At 39.6% G+C, this 21,533-nt stretch overlaps 1 protein-coding gene across 1 annotated transcript in view; it reads right to left on the reverse strand.

The window, feature by feature from the left end:
• Nucleotides 1-2,845: 2,845 nt before the first annotated feature.
• FGD3 (FYVE, RhoGEF and PH domain containing 3) overlaps nt 2,846-21,533 on the reverse strand; it is a gene marked incomplete at both ends in the record, with an annotated part of 27,129 nt that continues 8,441 nt past the window's right edge. Inside the window, 11 exons of the mRNA XM_008942528.1 lie at nt 2,846-2,908; nt 6,640-6,741; nt 7,262-7,292; nt 7,713-7,792; nt 8,253-8,345; nt 8,912-9,058; nt 11,873-11,931; nt 12,777-12,915; nt 16,799-16,955; nt 19,293-19,429; nt 20,584-20,673. Coding sequence (XP_008940776.1) covers nt 2,846-2,908; nt 6,640-6,741; nt 7,262-7,292; nt 7,713-7,792; nt 8,253-8,345; nt 8,912-9,058; nt 11,873-11,931; nt 12,777-12,915; nt 16,799-16,955; nt 19,293-19,429; nt 20,584-20,673 — 1,098 coding nt within the window. The remainder of the gene's footprint in view (nt 2,909-6,639; nt 6,742-7,261; nt 7,293-7,712; nt 7,793-8,252; nt 8,346-8,911; nt 9,059-11,872; nt 11,932-12,776; nt 12,916-16,798; nt 16,956-19,292; nt 19,430-20,583; nt 20,674-21,533) is intronic.

Consider the following 21,533-nt stretch of genomic DNA (forward strand, 5'->3'; position numbering starts at 1 on the left):
GGGACTTCACCAGACTGCCATGACTTACTTAACTGCTGATACTGGGAGAGAATTAGGAAGCTTTTTGCTTTCCACCCCTGTGTAAAACCATGAGCCTGTGGTGCATAGGCAGAGCCCCCCATTCCACCCAGTGATGGCTCAGGAAACCAACCTTGCCACACACCATTTGAAGAGGGAAGTTTCTGTAGAAAACAAGGACTGTAGTTCACAAACCGTGCTCATCAAAGATAAATTTAACACTCACTTTGCAACTGTGTCCTTTGTTACACAAGCTACATTATTTACTGGTGACACACGTTAAGAGGGAAACTAATGCAAAGCTACTCTAGCTTCACAACTGGAATATAGAGTCTGACAAGAAAAAACACTTCCACAAAATCTGTTCAGAGCCAGGATCTACAATAACTCCGTTCAGACTGGGCTGTTTTGACCACTATTTTCCTTTTACTCTACAGCTGCATTTAACTCTCTAAATCTTGACAATTTTCTCCAACTTTAGAATTTTGGTGGAAGCAGAGCACGTACTCCAGTGAGAGGTAACACTCGTGCCTAGAGCTAAGTGGCTGCAAGGTGAAGGCCTGTGGCTGGCCTGCTTAGTAAAGCAGATGTCAAATCACCCGTGAACCACTAGAGCCTCCATCTGCTTCTGAAAAGCAAAGAAACACTGAAGAGCTTGTAGGAACAGCAAGAGAACCAGTGTGCTCAGGAGCCTGTTGCTCTGTTATTCATTACTTGCTGTAGATTTCATTTGGTCTGGGCCAGTAGGCAGAAACTAAACCTCAGTGCTGTATATGCCATATATACACAGTTAGATGTGACTTGTATATGGGCCGATGCATGAACAACAAAGGGGTTTCACATCTTTTTCTTGTCATTATGCCTACATGGCTGTGTATTTTCCATTTACAAATTACAGATTTGGAGTAATCCACAACAGGGCAGAATATCAGCAGGTGCTTCTAGGAATGCTGAATACATGTGAGAAATTAATTTAACTACATAGCATATTTTGTACTTTGCAATTGCAGCAAAACTGTTTAGTTTATTTCTCTATATGCCAAAGTCATACCCGTACAGTTACATACAAAACAATCTTCCCCAAGCTTGTACCTTCCTTGTGCATGCAGAGGGCTGAGCATAAGCTCTGCTAGCAGTGCAGTAAACAGCTATCACAATGCTGTACAGCAAGCAGATTATACTTCGTGCAGTAGATATTCACTGTCATTTGCTGCTGCTAACACACACCACTGAAGAAAACCCCAGCAGACTCTTCAGGAGACTCAGAAGGACCACAAGGAGATAGTCGTTTGCTGACCACTACTACCACCAAGTGGTTTGCATGTGGAAGCTCTTAAGCTCAAAATGTACTTGCTCAGGCATTGACCGAGATGTTTCTAAAGGAATGTCATAATTAAAAATTAGTATTTTCTAAAACAGCAGCTAACAAACATCGGAATTCACTGCTCATGCTAATGTTATCCATTTGCTACAATACAGCTGAACAAGATTTTAGCTTTGTGTTTTCAGTCAACTCGGTTTTTATTTCTATCTCAGGAATTAAATTTTTCTTCAAATATACAACATGAGGAAAATGACTTAATGTGTCAAGATACACCATGCAAGTCACTGACACAACTATTTATAACCAGCTAAAAAGATCTAATTTTTTTTCATTAATTACAGCTAAAATTTACATTTCCCCAAGAAACTTAAGACCAACAGAAAATTTTATGTGTTTAGTTTTAAATACTATACAGAACATCTTTTTCATTAAGTAGATGGCTCATTATAGCATCTATAACTCAAGGAACAGGCACACCAATTGCAAAATTGACCACAAATAAATAAAAAATTGCTTAGAGAAAGTGTGAACAAACAATAAACAGTAAAGAGTACACTAATTACAAACACTTCTTTTTAATTTAAATAAATTGCTTTTGTTGCTATAGGTCAGGTTGCTGGCAGGATGTCTGGAGGACCCTGTGGCTTGTTATTAAAAAGGTCATGCTAATAGATAATATCCTATAGCATGTCCCAGCAGATAAGAGTTTTTTTGGGAGTTGCTTTTTCTTCATGTTATTTTTTTTTCCAGTAAACTCAGCTGGCCCTAAGGCATTTCCTGAAAATCTGTTGCGCTCAGAAGACATTTTAGAAGGGAGGGATAAGAATCCTGAAATATAATATATCATTAAGGAGTGAGAACCTCTGGTTTGGCTCAGTAGAAGTCACAGACTGCTTCTGCACTATAGAGCAAAATGAACAATACCTTTAGAAGTTCATTTTGCTTTTGCAGCAGCCAATCACTTACAGGCCAGATACGTATGAAAGTACCACTATCTCCCCCTCTGGGCAGAAACACAAAAAGCATACTGTGAAAAAGGGCTAATCAAAATTTGGTTCTTGAGATGAAATTCTGAGTTACACAATGCAACAGTATTAATCAGCCAGGCTTCCTTCTCTCTCTTTGCCCTCTTCCCCCCAAGCAGTCAGGGTAGCTCCCTGACAGAATTTAAAAATAAGGGAAAAGCCCACAGTCCCCCAGTGCTACAAAACAACTCCCTTCAGCTAGGCTCTCCATAACCAGGCTCACATGTGCAGCATGTATCTGAACAGACGGATTTAAAGTCACTGATGGTGTGAACTCTGCAAGTAGCTGAGGGTGTAACTTTGCCTAGAAGTTAAGGACAGCACAGCTACAGCAACGGACAACAGAATATAAACCCATATACTGAATTATCTCTGATTTTTTTTTTCTTGCTACAAAAGAGATAAATTAATCCGCCCTCCTCCCTTTCCCCCTCACCCTGCCTTGCTCTGCTCCAAGTATTAGCTACAGATTACTTACCCCTCCAAATGCACCACCACCATCTGCTCCTGGCATTGATTCCACTGAGCTGGTGCTTGCTATCTGAGGGAAACAGAACAATACAGAATGATTTCGACATAGATATTATCCCTAAAATATATTGAACATCCAAAAAGAAAACATGGCATCATTTGCTTTTAACCCCTCAACTATTTGCTCATGCATACATTTTAATTGCATAGGTACTCAGTCACTCTCAAATACTGGGTTGACTATGAAGTGTGTGACTTTACAGATAGCACTGAATTGCCAAGCCTGCTTTTTGCTGCTGTGTGCCTGTCCCAAACAAGCACTGCAGAAAGCAAATGGCCACACTTGGAATTACACAGCTCCACCTGAGCCATGCAAGTTAAATGAGCAAGTGCTTTGTGTAGTCACTGGGTTCTGAGGAGGAAGAATATTAACTCCATTCAAATAGTACTCAACTTTTTCTTAACTTCATCTCTTAATCTCTTAATAAATGCAAACTGGCATCTATATGGATTCAACATATATAGAAGGCAAATAACAAGGTTAGGTGCACAAAAAAAACGTAGGCTACATCCTAAAAGGAAAACCATCTCACCTGTCATTAATTTACAAGGTGTTTGCTAGTTTACAGAGGGTTCCTAAAATATTGACTCTCCATGATAAATTCTCCTGTTATTCCCACAGGCCAGTTAGACACCATCTCATATTTCAAGGTTATCCAAATCTCCAACACATCCTTGCACTCTAGCTTCATTCCCATTTGAAATCAAAAAGGTTTAATCTCTATTATTTGGTACAACCTGAACTGTAGCTTCAAGTAATTGGCCAAATTGAAGAGCTATTCATGCTGATACCTAGCTGTGTCCGTTTATATGCTGACACAATTGATTGATTCTTGAGAACAAGTAAAAGACCAAATGCATTCCTGGGGACTAGGGCTGTGCCACCCCCACAGCACTTCCTTAGGGAATGCAACTTAAAGGGAAGCATCAGGAACTCAACTCTAGGCAACTACTGCCTCCACAAAACCCCAGCAACCATAGGATCTTCACACCATCTATTCCCCAGTCATATGGAAAGCAGTTTCTTTTCACTGGAATCCTAATCAACCCAGGTATTTAAATCCCTTTGCCTAGTAAAAGGACACATCTGTGTGCTGCGACACGGGAAAGGAAATTACCAATGTCGAGAGAAAATGAGGTCTAAAGGAGAGATCAAATAAACTCCAGGAATTGTAAGGAAAAGAGACAATTTCTCTAGCTGCCTGTTCAGATCCCCATGCCCTTTAATATGCATTTGGAAAAATGTGCTAAAAATCAAAATCTCCACTCTAAATCTGGAAAAGATTTCAAAAGAACTTCTCCCTTTTATGTTACTATTACCACTCAAAGTGTGTAAGATTGGGTATGGAGGAAGGCAGTTATTAAAGTTTATTAGGACAATCCCAGAGTTAGGAGGAGGAACAGAAATGTGTGTGGGAAATAAAGATGATCTAACAGGATCTAAAAATTATCATTTAACTGACCGAAGCAATTCCAAGTCTCAAATCTTAGGGGCACCACTTTTGCAGTGCTCAGCTCTCTGTAGCACTTCCGCTTGTCAGCCTTCTAGTAATGAACAAACTGGGTCCTTCCCCTGTGCCATGAGCCTCCAACTCTTTTGAGAGCAAGCAGTAGTAGAATAGGTCCTTGTCTTTGGGAGCATTTTTAGATTGCTTTAAAACAACCCTTCACATAGCCTTAAAATCCTGCAGCTAAAAATGGAAAACAAAGAAACCAGTGTCCTTTTTCTGAGGGAACTGATTCACAATGGGACCCTGAAGCTTCTCAAAAGTCTTCTTTCAAAGTCCACTGCTACAGTCACCTTGCAGTGGACTGACTGGCAATGGCTCTGAATATTCACCTCTTGACAGGCAGGAGTTCATTTCACTGCAGTAGATTATTGCACACGCATAATCCTAAGAATCAAGTCAAACATCAGATTCCTGCACCTCCACAAAACCACAAGTTACAGCCTGAAGATCAACTCTTAATGCTTGTATAACTCCTAGAGCTTATATAAGTCAGTATGGAAGACAAAAGCATGGTAAGAATTGTGTGGAAAGACATGCACTGATCATACAACTGACATCAGTCACACACACTATAACATATGTATACCAAACGACTGGAGAAGGGCAATTTGGTTATTTTTCTACAGGGCTATTAGAAGCAGAGTTCAATTTTTAGTTGTTACAGATCCAGCCCAGAATCCATGAATTCTTAATTATTTCTTGACTCATGAAAGCAGAAAAAGAAAGATTGTAATTTTTTCCTCTAAAACGCTCTGTCCAATATTCAGTAAAGATAACGAGACGTGTATGGTGGATGCTGCCTACAGCAGGCTATTGCTACTAAGAATGCTCTCAGTATTTGTCCAGTTTTCCTTACAGAACTACCTTCAGGTCTTTTTAACTGCCATATGGCAGTTGGCATATGTCACAACATCAGTTTTCAAAGCTGATTATCTAGACAAGCTAATCTCCTAAAAATGCAGGTTACCATTCTGGTATAAAAGAAATTAAGGTGCATACTGCATTAATATCAAAGCTAGGAGAGAAACCAGACTTCTGCTCTGCTTGACTTTTATGAACCAGTAGAGTATAAACGTGTGGCTACATCATTAACACGGAAGCAAAATAAAATGGAATTTGCAAAGTAAGATAATAATAATGAAGTTGAACAGACACTGGGTGTCAATTGGATAGAAAGAACTATGCTTATTAGTAAAAGATTTTTTTCCATCAGAACACACTGGTTCTGAAAGCGGCCATGAGTTCCCTTAAAAATACAGGCATGAATTGATTATTTTCCATTTTTTTTCCAAGTATTTTTAGCTGATCATGGTCAGTAAGCTATGTCATATTCTGAAAGTAGCTCATTGCTGGCTGTTATCAGCAACTGGATCCTAAACTCTGCAGAGGTTTGTGAAGATCTCTACTGTCAGTCTGATTAATGCTGTGTTGAAAGGAATATTAACATATCTCCTGAGCCCCCTGGGAAATTAGTCAGATAAAAATCCAGCATTATTGAATCACCGAATCAGATCTAGGAAAGGAGAGGTTTCAAAAATGGGCAGGGCCTTTCCTCTTTAACTTGCAGCAAATGATGGTGGTAACCATAGCCACAGTCATTTTTAAGTTATCGTTCTCATGTGAATACGTCCAAAGCAAAAATCCTAGCAAACAAGCATAGAGAAACAAGTTACAGTTGTAGAAAAACAAGCTTTCAGGACTGTTCTGTTTATTTAGTTTAAGAGTATTTTTTCTGAAATGTATTTAGTATCTATAAGACAGTACTTTTAAGATCCTTTTAAAATACACTGATTTCCTTTCAACTTCTAAAAGCTTTAAAAATAAAATAAGAAAAAATAAATAATCCCAAAATACATTTCTGAGGAAATGGGAAAAGGTAATGAACAGAATCTTCCAGGCATACAAACATCATTCCAGACAGCCAACCACTCATAACATTGAAGAATTACACCTGTTATGCTAAATGAACCGCTAGTCTGGAAAACATGACTGATAGATCTGATAGATTCAAGCACTGAATTACCCCGGGTAATTTATTCCTTACATGCATGGTTGACTAACTATCACTGATACACATTTGAGAGCATGAGAAATGGAGCTGACTGTACTATAATGTAATATAAAAAATCAAGAGCAAGACTACGCTATTTTATAGTTAGCTGTGTAAGTCTAGTTCAACTAGACTAGGCAGAACTGATATAACAATGAGGAATTAAACACTCGTACTTACGGAGGTATCAGGAAGATGCTCATCCTCTTGATAAAAAGAGCTATTGAAAGCTCTAAATGTCTCACTGTTCTGTTTGTGCTTTTCAATTGTTGCTTGAATGACCTGAGACAACAATTCCAGCAAAGATAAGAAGCATCAGAAAAGGAGAAAAGGAAAAATACTCTCATATGAAGATGGTTAGGAGTATAATTTTAGTGAAAAACCCTTACACATGCATAAATGAAACAGAAACTTTATAACCTTACTCACTACGAGTGGTTATGTCAACTCACTGCTGTTTAAGCTAAAAACTATGACTGTTATCAGACACTGTCTCTGTAAGTTAAAGTGCAAGAATATACAAGGCTAATCCCTGATGTCTCAGCCTCTTCTCTCACTGGGCTTGAGGACTGCAGGAAATGGGAACCCATCTGAAGCCCTGCACACTGCCTGCAGACAGGGTGTCAGCAGTGGGACCCTGACTATGGCTCCATGTTTCTCCATAAGCAGTTTCACCAGACTGGACTACCCGGCTTCCTCGCATGGCCACATTAATTCAGAACCCCAAAAAGATAATGTTAAAACCAGGTGGTGTTTGACTGCATGGTCATTTCCACCCATACCATAATGGTTTTGTGCTAACCTGAATCCATTCCCTCTTCTCCTCTTCTGTCCTGTTAAAAGAAAAAGAAAAATACTGAAATCATCATAATTCTACCTCTAATATTTTCAGTAAATTCAATTCACAGCTTTACATCCATCAGAATTTTAGCTTTTCTACCCACTGTTCTATAAACATTTTTAATAATTACTGACCTTAATTATTACCAAATAAAACGTTTGAATTATTACTACAAACCTATTTTTATGAACCTACAAGCACTACTATAAACACTGTAAGCACTCGAAGCAAATCTACACAGCACTTCTACATACTGACTTGGGACTAACATTCTCCTACATACATAAACTACACATCTCTGCTGCTCATTTCCTGGTTTAAAGCTATGTCATACTAGCACAGACATATACCCTAGATCATAAATTTCTACATAAATATTCAAAAACCTTGAAAGACAGAACAAGCATCATACCTAGCTTGCAGTTCCAGTGATCTCTTTTTTCCTGTTATTGAAAATGTATGAGCCACGTTTTGCTTGGCAATTTCTTGGACCTATAAAAAGAGCATGTCAGCTTCTTACTAATCTCCATTGTCTTTCAATCATTTTTAATGAATTACAAATAAATTCATTTTTTGAAATACTTAGTTAAAGGATCACTCAGAATACAGTAAAGAGGTAGAAAAAAACAAAGGATTGTTTTCATAGTTTCTTGTCTTGCTGCAAAACTTCTGAATTTTTATCATTGACCAGTCCCCTACAGCAGTAAGAGGAAAAGGAGGCTCCTGTGTCAGCTAGGTGACAAGAGAAGGTTTTCAATCAAAGCATGTAAAAAGTCATCTTTGGATGACTACCTCATAATAATTCCCCACCAGAAAAAGAGATTCAAAGCTGGATTTTAGAATTTTATTATATTTCTACATATATAGAGAGAGTTATATTTTTAGATTCAGAGGAGATCTGATGCAACTGAGTAGGGAAGCATTAAAACAGGGGAAAAGAAGAGATGCAAACCTGAAGTCCTGAAATGTCCATCTTCTCTCGAACACTGAACTTCTGGCCTATCAGCCTCAGTTTTGGCACACAGTATAGCACCATGCTGTTAAACTGTTAACAAGGGAAGATTTTAAGTGAAGGGATCATATGCTGGGCAGGGCCTGCATTTTGACAGGACTTTGGTGTGTTTTATTCTGTGATACAGTTCTCAAGAAGAGATTTAAGGAGCAAGCTAGGCTCATGTACGATTCCTTGAAAGAAGCAGACAGATACATGTCAATCAGTCACTTCCCCCTTCTTCCCCTCTCCCTGGTACCAGTTTGACTGCCTTGAAAGCAAATGAAAGCTACTCTCGCAGCATCAGAGACAAGTGGCCATCATACACTGCAAGGTGGTATGACTGGAAACGCACCTCCTCGAGTGCTTTGCAAAAACAGCCTCTGCAGAGGGAGATGGGAAAGACCTCTTTGGGGCTGACAAGCCATCACAGCCAAGGCACAAGTGTGGAAGAAGGATGGAAATCCTTAAGGAAAAAGCATCAAGAGAAAACTGCTGCCCAGAGGAAGGACTAGCTGGGCTTGGTTGATGAATGCGTTTTGCATTTGAGATTAGGAAGATGACAATGTACTATTTCATAGCACAACTCTGAAAATAAGAAAGAAACAAAAAAAACTTACCAGGAATAAATACCTATCCTGTGCTGTGCCATTTTTTGCTGAAAGTTTCTGAATGTGTCCTTCTTTAATGAGCTCATTGGCTGGGTTAACAATATCCTCTTCGCCACCAAGTCGCTCATAAACTTCCAAAAGCTTATGCATCTTTTCCTGCAAGTACAGAAAACTTAGCAATTTAAATGGAAAAAAAAAATAGTTTAAAAAATCCACTTTGTCTATTACACATGGTATCATTTCTGTGGTAAAAGTGTAAATAAGTAAGAAAGAGAATAGCCTTTCACTTCTGCTATAGCTTTGCATTTTTGCAAACTATTGAACGGTTCCATACTCTTCAGTACTCTTCCTCACTCTGTATTGTTATTCATAAGTCATACTTGGATTGTGCCATTTTAATGACATTCTGAGATTAATCAAATTGATATTATTGAGTGTTCATGTTCAATAAATATGCATATTTTGGAAGCAATGGCATCACCTCCCATAAAATCAATGGCCAAGTTGGAGACTAGTACACTACCAAATGGTTTCCAAGTTTTAATTTATTAAATGGGCTTCAACCCCACATCTCAGACTAAGATTTCTGCTACAGTATGATAATTTCTCAGCTTCTGACAGGTTTCACCTCTTGTATTGTTGCTGATACAACAGCAGGTAGGTCTCCAACTGGAAGCATGGTCATATTGTGCATTTCTAAGCTAAGTCTAAAACCTCAGCTGTATGGGAATGCTGCGGTCCTACGCAGGGGCTTTCATGTCAAAAAAGTTTCTGAGAAATAGGCCAGGATGAAATGCTTACAACAGATTTTTAGTGTCATTCAGGCATCCTTACGTCTTGGACAAAATTACTTATGAAGGGTTTACTTTTTTTTTTTCAACAAAGCACTGTTTCTACTTCATATTAACTCATCCAAATAGTGAAGTCCCTCTACACAGTATAGGTAGGTGATAAAAGTGAGTAGTTCACCCACTTGCAGCTGCTATATTAAGCACTGCAACAGCTTTAACAAATCAAAATAAGAAAGGTGTGTAAATCTTTCTACTAAGTTATAGCATTTGGAAAGGTTTGGCTTTCAACCACAAACTGGACTGATATGCTCCAAATGGCACTTTCAGCAAACTTTTTCAAAAAGTGAGGACAGAGGTCTATGCAATTAGATGCAAATGAATGCCCAAACACAAATGTAAGTCATACCTACATATCTAGATTAAGCTGGAATTTCAGGTCTGTACACGCTTTGTTTACCTCCACTTGAGAATTTTCACTACAAATATACATCAGTTCCTGTCCTAGTCAATTTTTCTAACCAACAATTAAACAAACAAACAACAACAAAAACACTTAAAAACAAATAATAAATGCCCAAACAAGCACAAACCATTAAAATAAGCACATTGCAAAACAAAATGCAGCTGCAGAATAAAAACAAATAAGCAAATCACCCAAGCCTTAAAAGGTAGTAGATCTTTTACACCAAATGGCAAGATCAGGAAGAGATGCCACTAATTTAAAAACAAACAAAAAACAATTAACTTATCAAGCTATTTTTTTTTTAAAAGGAAAAACTAGAACACTGAGAGCAGATCCAAAACCTGAGAGCCAGCTGCACTTCTAGGAAAAGTCAGCTTTGGAAACATGATTTATTTCTTCTACTACACCACAACAGGAGGAAGAAGGCACTGCCAACAATTAATTCAAGCCTCCATTCACATTTGGAGATTCTACTATAAGTCTTGCTTTTCTTTTGGTTAGTCTCTGACCTTGCACAGCTGCTCCCGCCACCCCACTGGGCTCCACAGAGATATGTGTGCAGGACAGCACACCCGCAGCACCTTCTGCTTCTATGTGTGAGTTGGGGAACCACGAGATCAAACCTGAAATTCTTGGATATTTTTCCTGCTCAGGCAAAACCTACTAATAGCAGAAGAATACAATGCAATAAGGAGCCCTGATTAGAGGCTTCAGGTTCTTACCAGCAATAAACAGGGAGTGAAAAAATATTATAGCAGCCTCTTCTAATAGGCTTTTGTGTATTAACCTGCTGTCTGTGGAGATACTGTACAGTCCCCACCAAAATAGGTTTTTCAAGACCCCAAACCAGAAAACATTTCCACCAAAATATATCTTTATCAAGAGAAGGTGCAAAACTCAAATGGAAAGAGATGGTTTCGAAATTGGCTTTCACCGAGACATACTGAAAATACACTGACATCAGCTGGCTACTTCCCCATAGCAGCCACAGCCACAGGAAACGTGGTCTCATGGTGTCCCCGCCAGCTGGGAGAAGGAAGTAAGGGTCTAATAAGGAAGGGGACATGAACCTTGCACCCACAAATAGTCAGTGAATGTTAAGACAGACACTAGCATTTCAGATTTAACAGATACAGAAGCTCCTGAGGCACCTGGGTGCACAAGATGGATAACATCTGTAGCTGTAGCTGTTCTGTATGCAAAAAATGTGCTAATGTTCAAAAATTCCACGGTCTCAGGCTACCCAGCTTTAGAAGTATAGCCTACTAAAGCTACTGACACATGGTAAATACACACTGTGCATTTAAGATGAGCCAAAAATCAAACCAAAACAACTTCCAGTCTGCTGAAGATGTGTAGGACTGAAAAAAACAAGTGTGAAAATCCACAAGGACACCTTATGAATGGACTTAATTGGAATCCTTTCAACATTTTTCAATAAAAAGCAAATAAGGAGTTTTATGAAGGCCACTTTTTTCAATCAGTTGGGTCTTTACAAAGAAGGAAAGTGAAATTTAGTCCCAACAATCCATGGTAACCACAATAGGATCATATATGATAAAGAGAACTCAGATATCCAACTAATATTTAAAGCTTGACTCATTATATTTGAAAATTCTTCCCACTCTGCTTTACTGAGCCTATTGTAATGGGGGACCACTGGTTCAGACAAATGTTTCGGTTAGGTTACAATTCCATAATGCAATTTCTACTCACCATCTTTCGGATGGCTGCATTTGAATGATTCGCTGCTGTAGATATGAGCTCCAGTGACTCTGCAATAAATGTACCAACAGTTACGCATTCTCTGGATTATATGGGTTAATAGCACCTTGGGGTTTTCTCCCACCTTCCCGACTAGTGTTTTTTCCTGCAAAACTGCTCTTGCAAAAGCAAGGACTGTATTTTCTGCTTCCATAATGTAAAAGGAATGCTTATAAGCAGTTATGTACATAAACACTTTTGCAGGTTTAGCTGATTCATGTGCATCTAAACGATTAATCTTTCTCCCCTCAAAGTCTAGGCAAGTAAAAGCACACAGTGACAAAAAACTTCCTGACCTTTTAGGAACCAACCTACTGAAAGTTAATTTAAATCTCATTTAAGTCTTCACAAGCATGTTTTTAAGAGTATTTTCCTAAAACTGGGCTTGTGTGCTTACTGTAACATGAACCCTGATTTGGTCAACAACACAAGCTCCTAGAAACCAACACAAGTCCATTGCTCCTGTTTCTTTGTATTAAGCTGCTTTCCTAGGCAAGCATATACATTTAAGACCATGCTTATTTTCTTCTTCCGGCTATTACAAGGATGACCTCCTGTATGCTTCCTTGGCCATACAGTGGATTAAATAAAAATGCCAGATGTTCTATGATTACAAACTTCAATATTCTATTGTCGTTTATTTGCCAAAGCTCCCTTCGCTCCTAGAGCTGACACATCAACACTTTTCTTCTCTACTCTCTACTCAAAATCCCTTTGTGCTCTGTTTGGCAATAATTTGATTAATTCAAATCTCCATTTCTACCACAATTCTAGTTGAAAGTATCTGAACATGTGAAGAAAAAAAACTCTCCAAGATTTTACTGTGTTCATTAGACAGAGAGGAGTTTACATGTACTTTCAGCATCTTTCCTGTCTGGAGACTCTTCTGGAAGTTTCTTTAAATAGTCCTTTAAAAGAAGCTCATAACGCGGAATTCTCTGCACTGGTTCAAGCATGTGATGCTGTAATGTCAGGTTTCCACACACCTCCTGTTTCTGTGACAGAGAGAAAACAAGCACCGAAGGATTTGGGTTTGTTCCTGCCTTTGCTGTTAAACAGTAATGAAAAATGACCATTAGCATGAAGTTAGAGGAGTGTAAAACCATTTCTCAAGCTACCACAGAAGCACAGACTCATTTAGATTGGAAAAGACCTTTAAGATCATTGAGTCCAACTGTAAACCAGACTCAACCGCTTCCCCAGGCAACCTGTTCCAAGGCTCAACAACCTTTTTCGTGAAGCAATTTTTTCTAATGTCCAACCTAAACTTCCTCTGGCACTACCTGAGGCTGTTTCCTCTTGTCCTATTGCTTGCTACCTGGGAGAAGAGATCAACTCCAGCCTCGCTACAACCTCCTTTCAGGGACTTGTAGAGAGCAAGAAGGTCTCCCCTGAGCCTCTTTTTCTCCAGGCTAAACAATTCCAGGTCCCTCAGCTGCTCCCCACCAGACTTGTGCTCTAGACCTCTCACCGGCTTTGTTGTCTTTCTCTGGACCTACTCCAGCCCCTCAAGGTCCTTCTTACCCTGTGGCACTCAAAACTGAACCCAGCACTCAAGCTGTGGCCTAACCAGTGCTGAGTCCAGAGGCACGACCTCTTCCCTACCCCTGCTAGACACATAATTTTGATACAGGCCAGGATGCCAGTGGCCTTCTTGGCCACCTGGGCACACACTGGCTCATATTCAGCTGGCTGTTAACCAACATCCCCAGGTCGTCCTCCACTGGGCAGTTTACAGCCACTCTTCTCCAAGTGCAGGACCTGGTGCCTGGCCTCGTCGAGCCTTACTACCACTGGCCTTGCCCCATCCAGACTGTCCAGATCCCTCTGTAGAGCCTCCTCACCTTCAAGCAGCTATCAGATCTGACAGGTTTCATGTGATCCATTGTTCCATGTCTGGCATTTTCTACCGATATGCAACAATAATCATTTAGATTGTGCATGTTTCTTCACAGGCTCAGAAAAGCTCTTCCCATCCATAGCCCTAAGCAGGATTTTTCCCCCTAAAGACTATATAAAATCAGAAACCACACCGTGTTGCTTACTGTATGAGCAGCAGACACACTGCTGACACACTACCTCTGAAGGAGCTGCCTCGAATTATCTTTTTTTTTTTTTTCCTACTTGACCAGGAAGGGGGGTAGGTTTGAGACTGATTCCACTAAATATTATCTGATAAAGCACTGATCTGTTCTGCTTGCCATGGTACCGAGTGTTGTAGTGTCCTTATTTTCATAGGATCCCTGTTAAGTGATGGGCTGTTTAAAAGAGGGAAGGAGAAGTGAGAAACAGTGAGAGTAAGTAACTTGTTTTGAAGCACACAGTAAGTTTCTGTTAGCAATGTAATCTGACTCCTGAATCCACATCAGCACATTAACTACATATATATACACACACACTCTTCTCCATAGCATCATTCTCACACCAGCTCACTAATGCTGTGTCTTGGTCTGTTAAGGTGTAAGCAACACCTCAACAACCACACTGATTTCAGTATGCTTTTGTCAGAGAAAGGTGCTTGTTTCAGGTATTTGCAATTTTCCTCATGAATATTACATGCCATGACGCACTGCTGACCACCTGATTCTCAAAGCACAGCCTGAAGATGAGAAGAATGTTTGATAGAAAAAAATATTAACATTCCTTCAAGAAACTTAAATATGTAAATTTGCTTTTAGCTTCTTGCAGTGTATGACAGTGAACAATATCTCTTCTTATAGGAGATGAAGTGAATTTATTATCTCTCGGAGTTTTACAGCACTGTGTTATCCAGAAAATACAACTGGGATGGAAAGAATCAGAGATTCTGGGAAGATCTAAAAGGGGCACAGAACTGCACTACTACATATTAACAGTTGGTTTATATTCACAAATCCACCTACTACAACCTTCTCCATTGTCTTTTTATTCCTACCATAGGATGAACCTTAATGCTGAACAGCAATAGGGAAGCATAGGAGGAAGTAATTTCAAGGCTCATGTCAATTGTATTCACATTCCAAGCATATTCTCTCTAAAAAGTCAGCAGTGACAAACTGTTCCAAATACGAGAAGTTTAGTGCTTCTGCAAGTACTACTGCAATTTTTTAAAGTTTACAGAGATTCCCCTGCAATTCAAATGACTTTACTAGAGGAAGGGTGTTTATTCTGTGTTTGATTCCTGTGACAATTCAAAACACAGAAATATCTATTAAAAAGTACTTATGTAATGGCATAAGGAGAAAGTCGACTAAAGTCCTAACAAACTCATCAACTATGAAGTTTAGGGCCCAATAGGTGGCTGTAAACAGAGTTGAAAGTATGTTTATCTTCAAGGTCAGCTAAAGTGAACTTGCTAAGTTACAGTCATTCATTTATAAGTACCATACGATTTTTGTTTTCTATTTTCCCTAGTTTAGCATAATTAATAATTGTTAATGACTTAAGCTGTATATTCCATTAACAGCTTAGGTGGACAGTGCACTACTGTAGGATGACAACAAACTGCAACTCATTTTGAAAAGTAACTGTAGCTTTTGCACAAAGATATGTCAGATGAGTGGACTAAGCATCCTGAGTCAAACCTTTGCCTCCTGCAACTATAGTCATTGACAGAAGAAAAAGGTGCTGCTAAAATAACTTACAGAGAAATACTGTCATCAGTAGGCTTCAGAACTGCATTTCCTATCTACGCAGCCTGTGTTTATACTGTCTGTCAAAGTTTCGCTCAAGTAATAGCAGAATCACTCATGGTCTCAGACAGCTGCAGACTGACAGCTAAAACAAATAATTTGTGTTGGTAGCTTAACGCTGAGAAGAGACAGCTAATTTTAGGGTGGGCAGATGCTTGTGCTGTAGGAAAACAATCACAAGCTGATTTACACTTCAGAAAGCCATGTTAGAGCCTCGGCACAAAGGGAGACGGCAAAATGCCTGTGTGCTTGGTTTTTTATGGTGCTTGCGGTGTAAGCCCTGGAGGGAGCAGGCTGGGTTCAGACAGAAAAAGGTTTAGAAAAGCCCACGCAGCGTGAAAGCCTGGTAGGAGAGAACCTTCCCTAGTTCCTGCTTCTCTAAGCTTCTGATGCACTGGCAGGCAGCCTTGACCCTTCAAGCAGGGCCTCTCCTCTCCCAGCTTGCCAGGGATTACAGAATTCCTGACAGCTGGCCCAGCCACAATCCTCCCATTTAGGGCAGGGAGCTGAGCTTAACCCACTCCCCGCCAGTCCTGCCCTCCCAAAGGCCAGGTTCTGCTTTCCCAGTATGGGCAGAGGGCTGCCTGCAAGTGTGCTGGAGCCTGCTGCATCCCTTAAGCTCACCCAGGGCGTCGGGGGTAGAGAGGTTTTACAGACATACCAGCATAAGCAGAGCTCTTCCCCCCTTCCACGCAGCTTTTTGTATAATTAAGAGAAAACATATGAAAATCCATGCTAAGCATCCTCCTGCAGAGCTCTGATCTCCTAGAGCTGTGTGCCATTTTGTGAACCTCAGAAAAAAAGACCAGTAGCAGATACTGCCAGTGGCATGCCCAAACTCAAACAACTACCTCAAAATGAAAGTGTCTTTACTAAAAAAGCAACCAAAATTAGCAATGAGGAAGAGAAATCACGAAGAGCTTATAAATGGACATTTGTGGTCCGAATAGCTAGGCCAACAGCAAATATTCATTCTGTGGCTTCTGATACTCCTCTTAAATATGTGAGAGGAGAAAAACCTACCTATGTGAAAAATCTGTATCACACAGTGGAAGAGAAGAAAGGACTGCCACTAAAATTGTGTATTTTTAGTATTAGAGCAGTATTGTCTTGTGATTAAACTGTCAAGTCATGCACTCAAAAAAAAAAAACCCTCACACAAATAAATGAGGATCTCCAAGCCATATTACACCAGCTAACAACATACCTGTATGTTCTGAACAACATCTTTGAATGGAGAGGACCTTTGCATACATGTGTTCACCATGTCCATTGCCCTGTCAAAGTTTTTTACATATTCTCCATACATCTTCAGAAAAGGAGCAAGTTTCTGTAGGATGTCTCCCAGCCGTGGGTTTACGTTCCTATGAGAAAGAGACTGAAAGTACTGAAATCTGTCGAAACTGATATTATCTTCAGAGAGGAAATCACAGCTGTACAACTTTCACAGATCTATCCCACACGCATAAACACCTACAAACATATGCAATCAAGATATTTCAGGCTAAGTTTAAAGTAAGCCTCAGCTGCATCTGCAGCAGTGTGGCCAGCAGGTCAAGAAGATTCTGCCCCTCTACTCTGCTCTCCTGAGACCCCAGCTTGAGTATTGTGTCCAGCTCTGGAGTCTCCAACACAAGAGGGACATGGACCTGTTGGAATGGATCCAGAAGAAGGCCATGAAGATGATCTGAGGGCTACAGTACCTCTCCTATGAGGCCATGCTGAGAGAGTTAGGGTTGTTCACCCTGGAGAAGAGAAGGCTCCGGAGAGACCTTATTGTGACCTTCCAGTATCTGAAACGGGCCTACAAGAAAGCTGGGGAGGGACTTTTTACAAGGGCTTGTAATGACAGGATGAGGGGCAAGGGCTCAAACTGGAAGACGTTAGACTTAGACTAGATGTAAGGAAGAAGTTCTTCACTGTGAGGGTGGTGAGACACTGGCACAGGTTGCCCAGGAAAGCTTTGGATGCTCCATCACTGGAGGTGTTCAACGCAAGGTTGGATGGGGCTTTGAGCAACCTGCTCTAGTGGGAGGTGTCCCTGACTATGGCAGAGGGGGTGGAACTAGGTGATCTTTAAAGTCCCTTCCAATCCAAACAAAACCGTTCTATGATTTTAATCTCCACAGTACCCTAAATGACACCATAAACATTAACCTAGATGTACATAGGGTAACATTTCTGCCCCCACTGTCACTCTCTAAAGGGAAGATCAGATTTGAACTGACTACACATTGTTAAAGAAACATCCATATATCTCTCTCTGCTGTGAAGCACAAAACTTTTGTGGGAAATTTCTTCAGAAATCATCTTTTCCACCACAGACTAACATCTGAAGAAGTTTTAATGCAAAAACATTGTTCAGCTCAGCTGGGTGGTTCCGGGAGGCCAGACACAGATTGCCTAGAGACCTCCCCACACCAGGAGCAGTGGGAGTCTTTCTCTTCTACTAATTCACAGCCAGGCAGAGCCAGCTGTTTTCCAAAAAAAACACCACTTGCAGTCTGACTGTGCTAGACCCTCTTTACCCATCTAACAAGTTTCTGCCCTCTCCAGACTCTCCAGCTTTCCTCTCCTTTTATTACAGCTGTCCCTGTAAACACAAGTCAGGTGCAAAGATGCTAAGACTCTTTATTCCTTCTGGTCACTGACGAACTATGTAAAGACTTAGCTTCAGAGAGATGTGAACTCTGGTCTTGTCTTTGTCATTTCGAATACTGGAAAAGTTCAGAGTCGGCACTTCCTGTACTTTTCAGTGCAGGACACTTTCTGCAGCCAATGTGCCATCTCAAATCAAGTTTCCTCAATCTGTCTTACAATTAATCTTTCTACCTATCGCTCCATTTCTGCCTTATCTACAACTTATTACAGTGGCCAAATTTTAATTGGTACATGATCTTTATCACTCATTGAAAAAAACTCCAAACCCAAAAAACACCTCTTTGACACCTCTTTTCCTAAAGAAAACACATATACATTGTAACCAATGTTATTTATCTCCTAGAAAAGAAGGCTAACAGATTCTAGAGTAAAAACTTGTGCAACTCTGTGTTGCTCAACAACGGAAGTGGTTGCGTAACCGACATAAGCAGATTTATAGATACGAAGTCACCCATCTTATCTGTCCAGATTTTCCATGGTCTGGCTGGTATAATGGTAAATTTTAACATTAAATTAAATTTTATATAACCATTGCAAAATTCATTGAAGAAAAAATAAAATGGATGTTTGTCCTGAAGGCTCCACCATGGCATGCAAAATCTGAACTGTGACATGATGATGAATTTTCCTTCTTCAAAAAGTAACTGCATCTTTTTTTTTAATACTTCACTGCATTTTTTTTAATACTATACAGTGAGGTAAATGTACTTCATCTATGGGGCCAAAATAAGCAATTTCCTTCTTTCTTTTTACTGCAATTTCATAGTACTGTAAGCATTGAAGAGTGGAACTACAGTAAGGAAAACAGCTCTTCCAATATTTTGGACTGGAAAAAAATTCTCACAACGTACTCTGGAAATTTTGAGTGCTCAGATCTACTCCTGTAGTCAGAAATGCTTAAGAGACTCCATACTAATATATTAAATAACAAGTCAACTACTGCATTAAACAGTTAAAAATTTGGAATTAGACTAGAACTTATGGCTGCAATAGTTTTTTAAAAACTTATTTTTCAAATAATTGTAATGACAGTTACCCACCATTCTTCTGTAATTCTTGTTTTGAGCTCAGGAAGAAGAAATTGTCCATGGAAACAATAGATGGAAGAAATGTTTGAAAAGATGCCTGTTATCACTTCAGATGAAATACCTGCTTCTGACAACTTAGTGCAAAAAACCTGCATAAGACAACAAGACAGTACCAACACGCATTAACAAAAACCAATCCTAGACACACTGGCTTTAGACTGCGATATTACAAAGCTCACTGCCTTAGAACAGAGCTGCAATTTTTGACTTTTAGTAGTCAGTACCTGGGGTCTTTCATGAGGTTCACAATGCGTGAAACCACTGTCAGTTACAATGACTATGGGCCATACTCATAAATCAGAAAAATCCAAGGGGTAAACAAAAAGTTTGATACTACTGAGAAGACAAGACATCTTGTATTTGGGAGTGCAAACTGCAAAGAACAGCCCCCTGAAGCTCACTGAAAAGCACTTACTCTTATTTATGTGAAGCAAAATAAACCATGTGATTAATTTGTTTCTCCATGGGAAAAATTACACTGCACTGAACAAAAGGGAAAGACAATCCCTAGAATTCTAAGGTCTTGAAATAGTCTCTGGTCATCCAAAACAAACATTGGAACGTCTTCTGTAGAGGTCCTACAGTCGGAAGGTAGAGGACTCTGCAAGTTACAGCTTCTAACAAGACTTCTAGCAAGGTAATGATTTTCTTCTTTTTTTTCTTTTCCTTGCTTTTAAAAAGCACTTGTTAAGCAGTATAACTCATCTTCATTTTTACCTCTTTCCAGTATGTTCTGTCTTTGAGATAATTATAGAAATGCCTGAACTCTGCAGACTCAATTCATTGTTTATGTGAAAGAAAGCTCAGATTCATCACACCAGTTTTACTTTACCCCCATGTGTAAACATGACAAAGCACCATTATGAAACATGGAGGGGGAAATCACTGTGAGCACAAGGTGGACCCATGTGGCCTGATTTTAGTGAAACTTTTGAACATTATAGAGCAATAATGCTCAGTAATTTCTCAGTGCCTTCAGCATCCCTGTGATTTCCTCTCCACGTACACTCAGGAAGGAACCAAACGCTGATGGCATCTGTGTCTTAGGCTGCTGCTTTCCCACTCCTCTTTCAAACATCCTAAAGCTCACCTCTGAGACCCATAGCATGCAGCCTGGCAAGCAAACTCCATCTTCCACCTATAAACAGCTTTTTTACACTATGGGGCTATAGGTTAGGGGAGGAACATAGGACATCATTGCTGCCCACAGAAAAGAAAGAAAGTTTATTCAAAATTGAATTACCTGGTCCAACAGATGGAGTCTTTTAACATACGCTTCTTCTGTATGGAGCAGTTCATTTGCAATGTTGAATAGCTTTTGAGGCTCTGTACACTGAAAAAAAAGTTACAAATAACAATCCATCTGCACCTACAAATGTAAGTTTCATCAAGTGTTCTCTTTTCCATTTTCTCAGTCGGCCAAATTCCCTGCCAACAGCAAAACCTGAAGTGAAAGAGGTTAAGATTTCAGAATCTGCACCACATTCCTCATCAAAGGATCAGTTTGCTCCAGAGACATTTTTAAAGCTGTTCTCTGAAAATGAATTAGTGATGCAGACAATGGATGGTCAGGACATCACTTTAGTTCATTATGGTTTTCTATGGAAAAACAGAAATAGCTTCCAAATCTGGAAGTAAGTCTAGTCTATTTAGTAAAAGAGGCTCTAGGCTGTAAATCAATTGTTCTCCTTTTTGGATCCAGGTCCTGTGACTAAAAAGAAAACTAGAAACCAGACCTGTTTGGTCACAGATTTCTTTCCCTGGCCAGCACGGCATTACTCTCTATGGCATATTTCTAAGATTTTTTTACAGCTTTAAACACCAGCCAATTCGCTGGAAAGAATTTTCAGCAATGTAACCCAAGTCACTGAGTGAAGTCTTTCAGTAAACTGATTAAAAAAAAAATAAAATGAGAAAGTTAAACAACTTGAAAGCAGTTATGAAGTATTGACTTTATTCACAGTTTAGCCAAAAGCCACATAGACTCTTTACTCCTAAAGTGCTTAAAAATACTTGAATTACTAGGATACAGGCTTTAGCTTTCTGAGGAACTCTAGATAACTTTTTAAGGGTCTAGACTTTGAATGCTGTGCTTACATATAACCAAACCAGTTCAGAACTGTGGGTTGGATGTTTTGTATTCATGAATACAACCAACCAAAAGGGGAAGCAAGGATGATCAAATGTAGGGAA

The sequence above is a fragment of the Merops nubicus genome, unplaced genomic scaffold (genome assembly GCF_000691845.1).
Source record: "Merops nubicus isolate BGI_N331 unplaced genomic scaffold, ASM69184v1 scaffold5416, whole genome shotgun sequence".
NCBI classification, from domain to species: domain Eukaryota; kingdom Metazoa; phylum Chordata; class Aves; order Coraciiformes; family Meropidae; genus Merops; species Merops nubicus.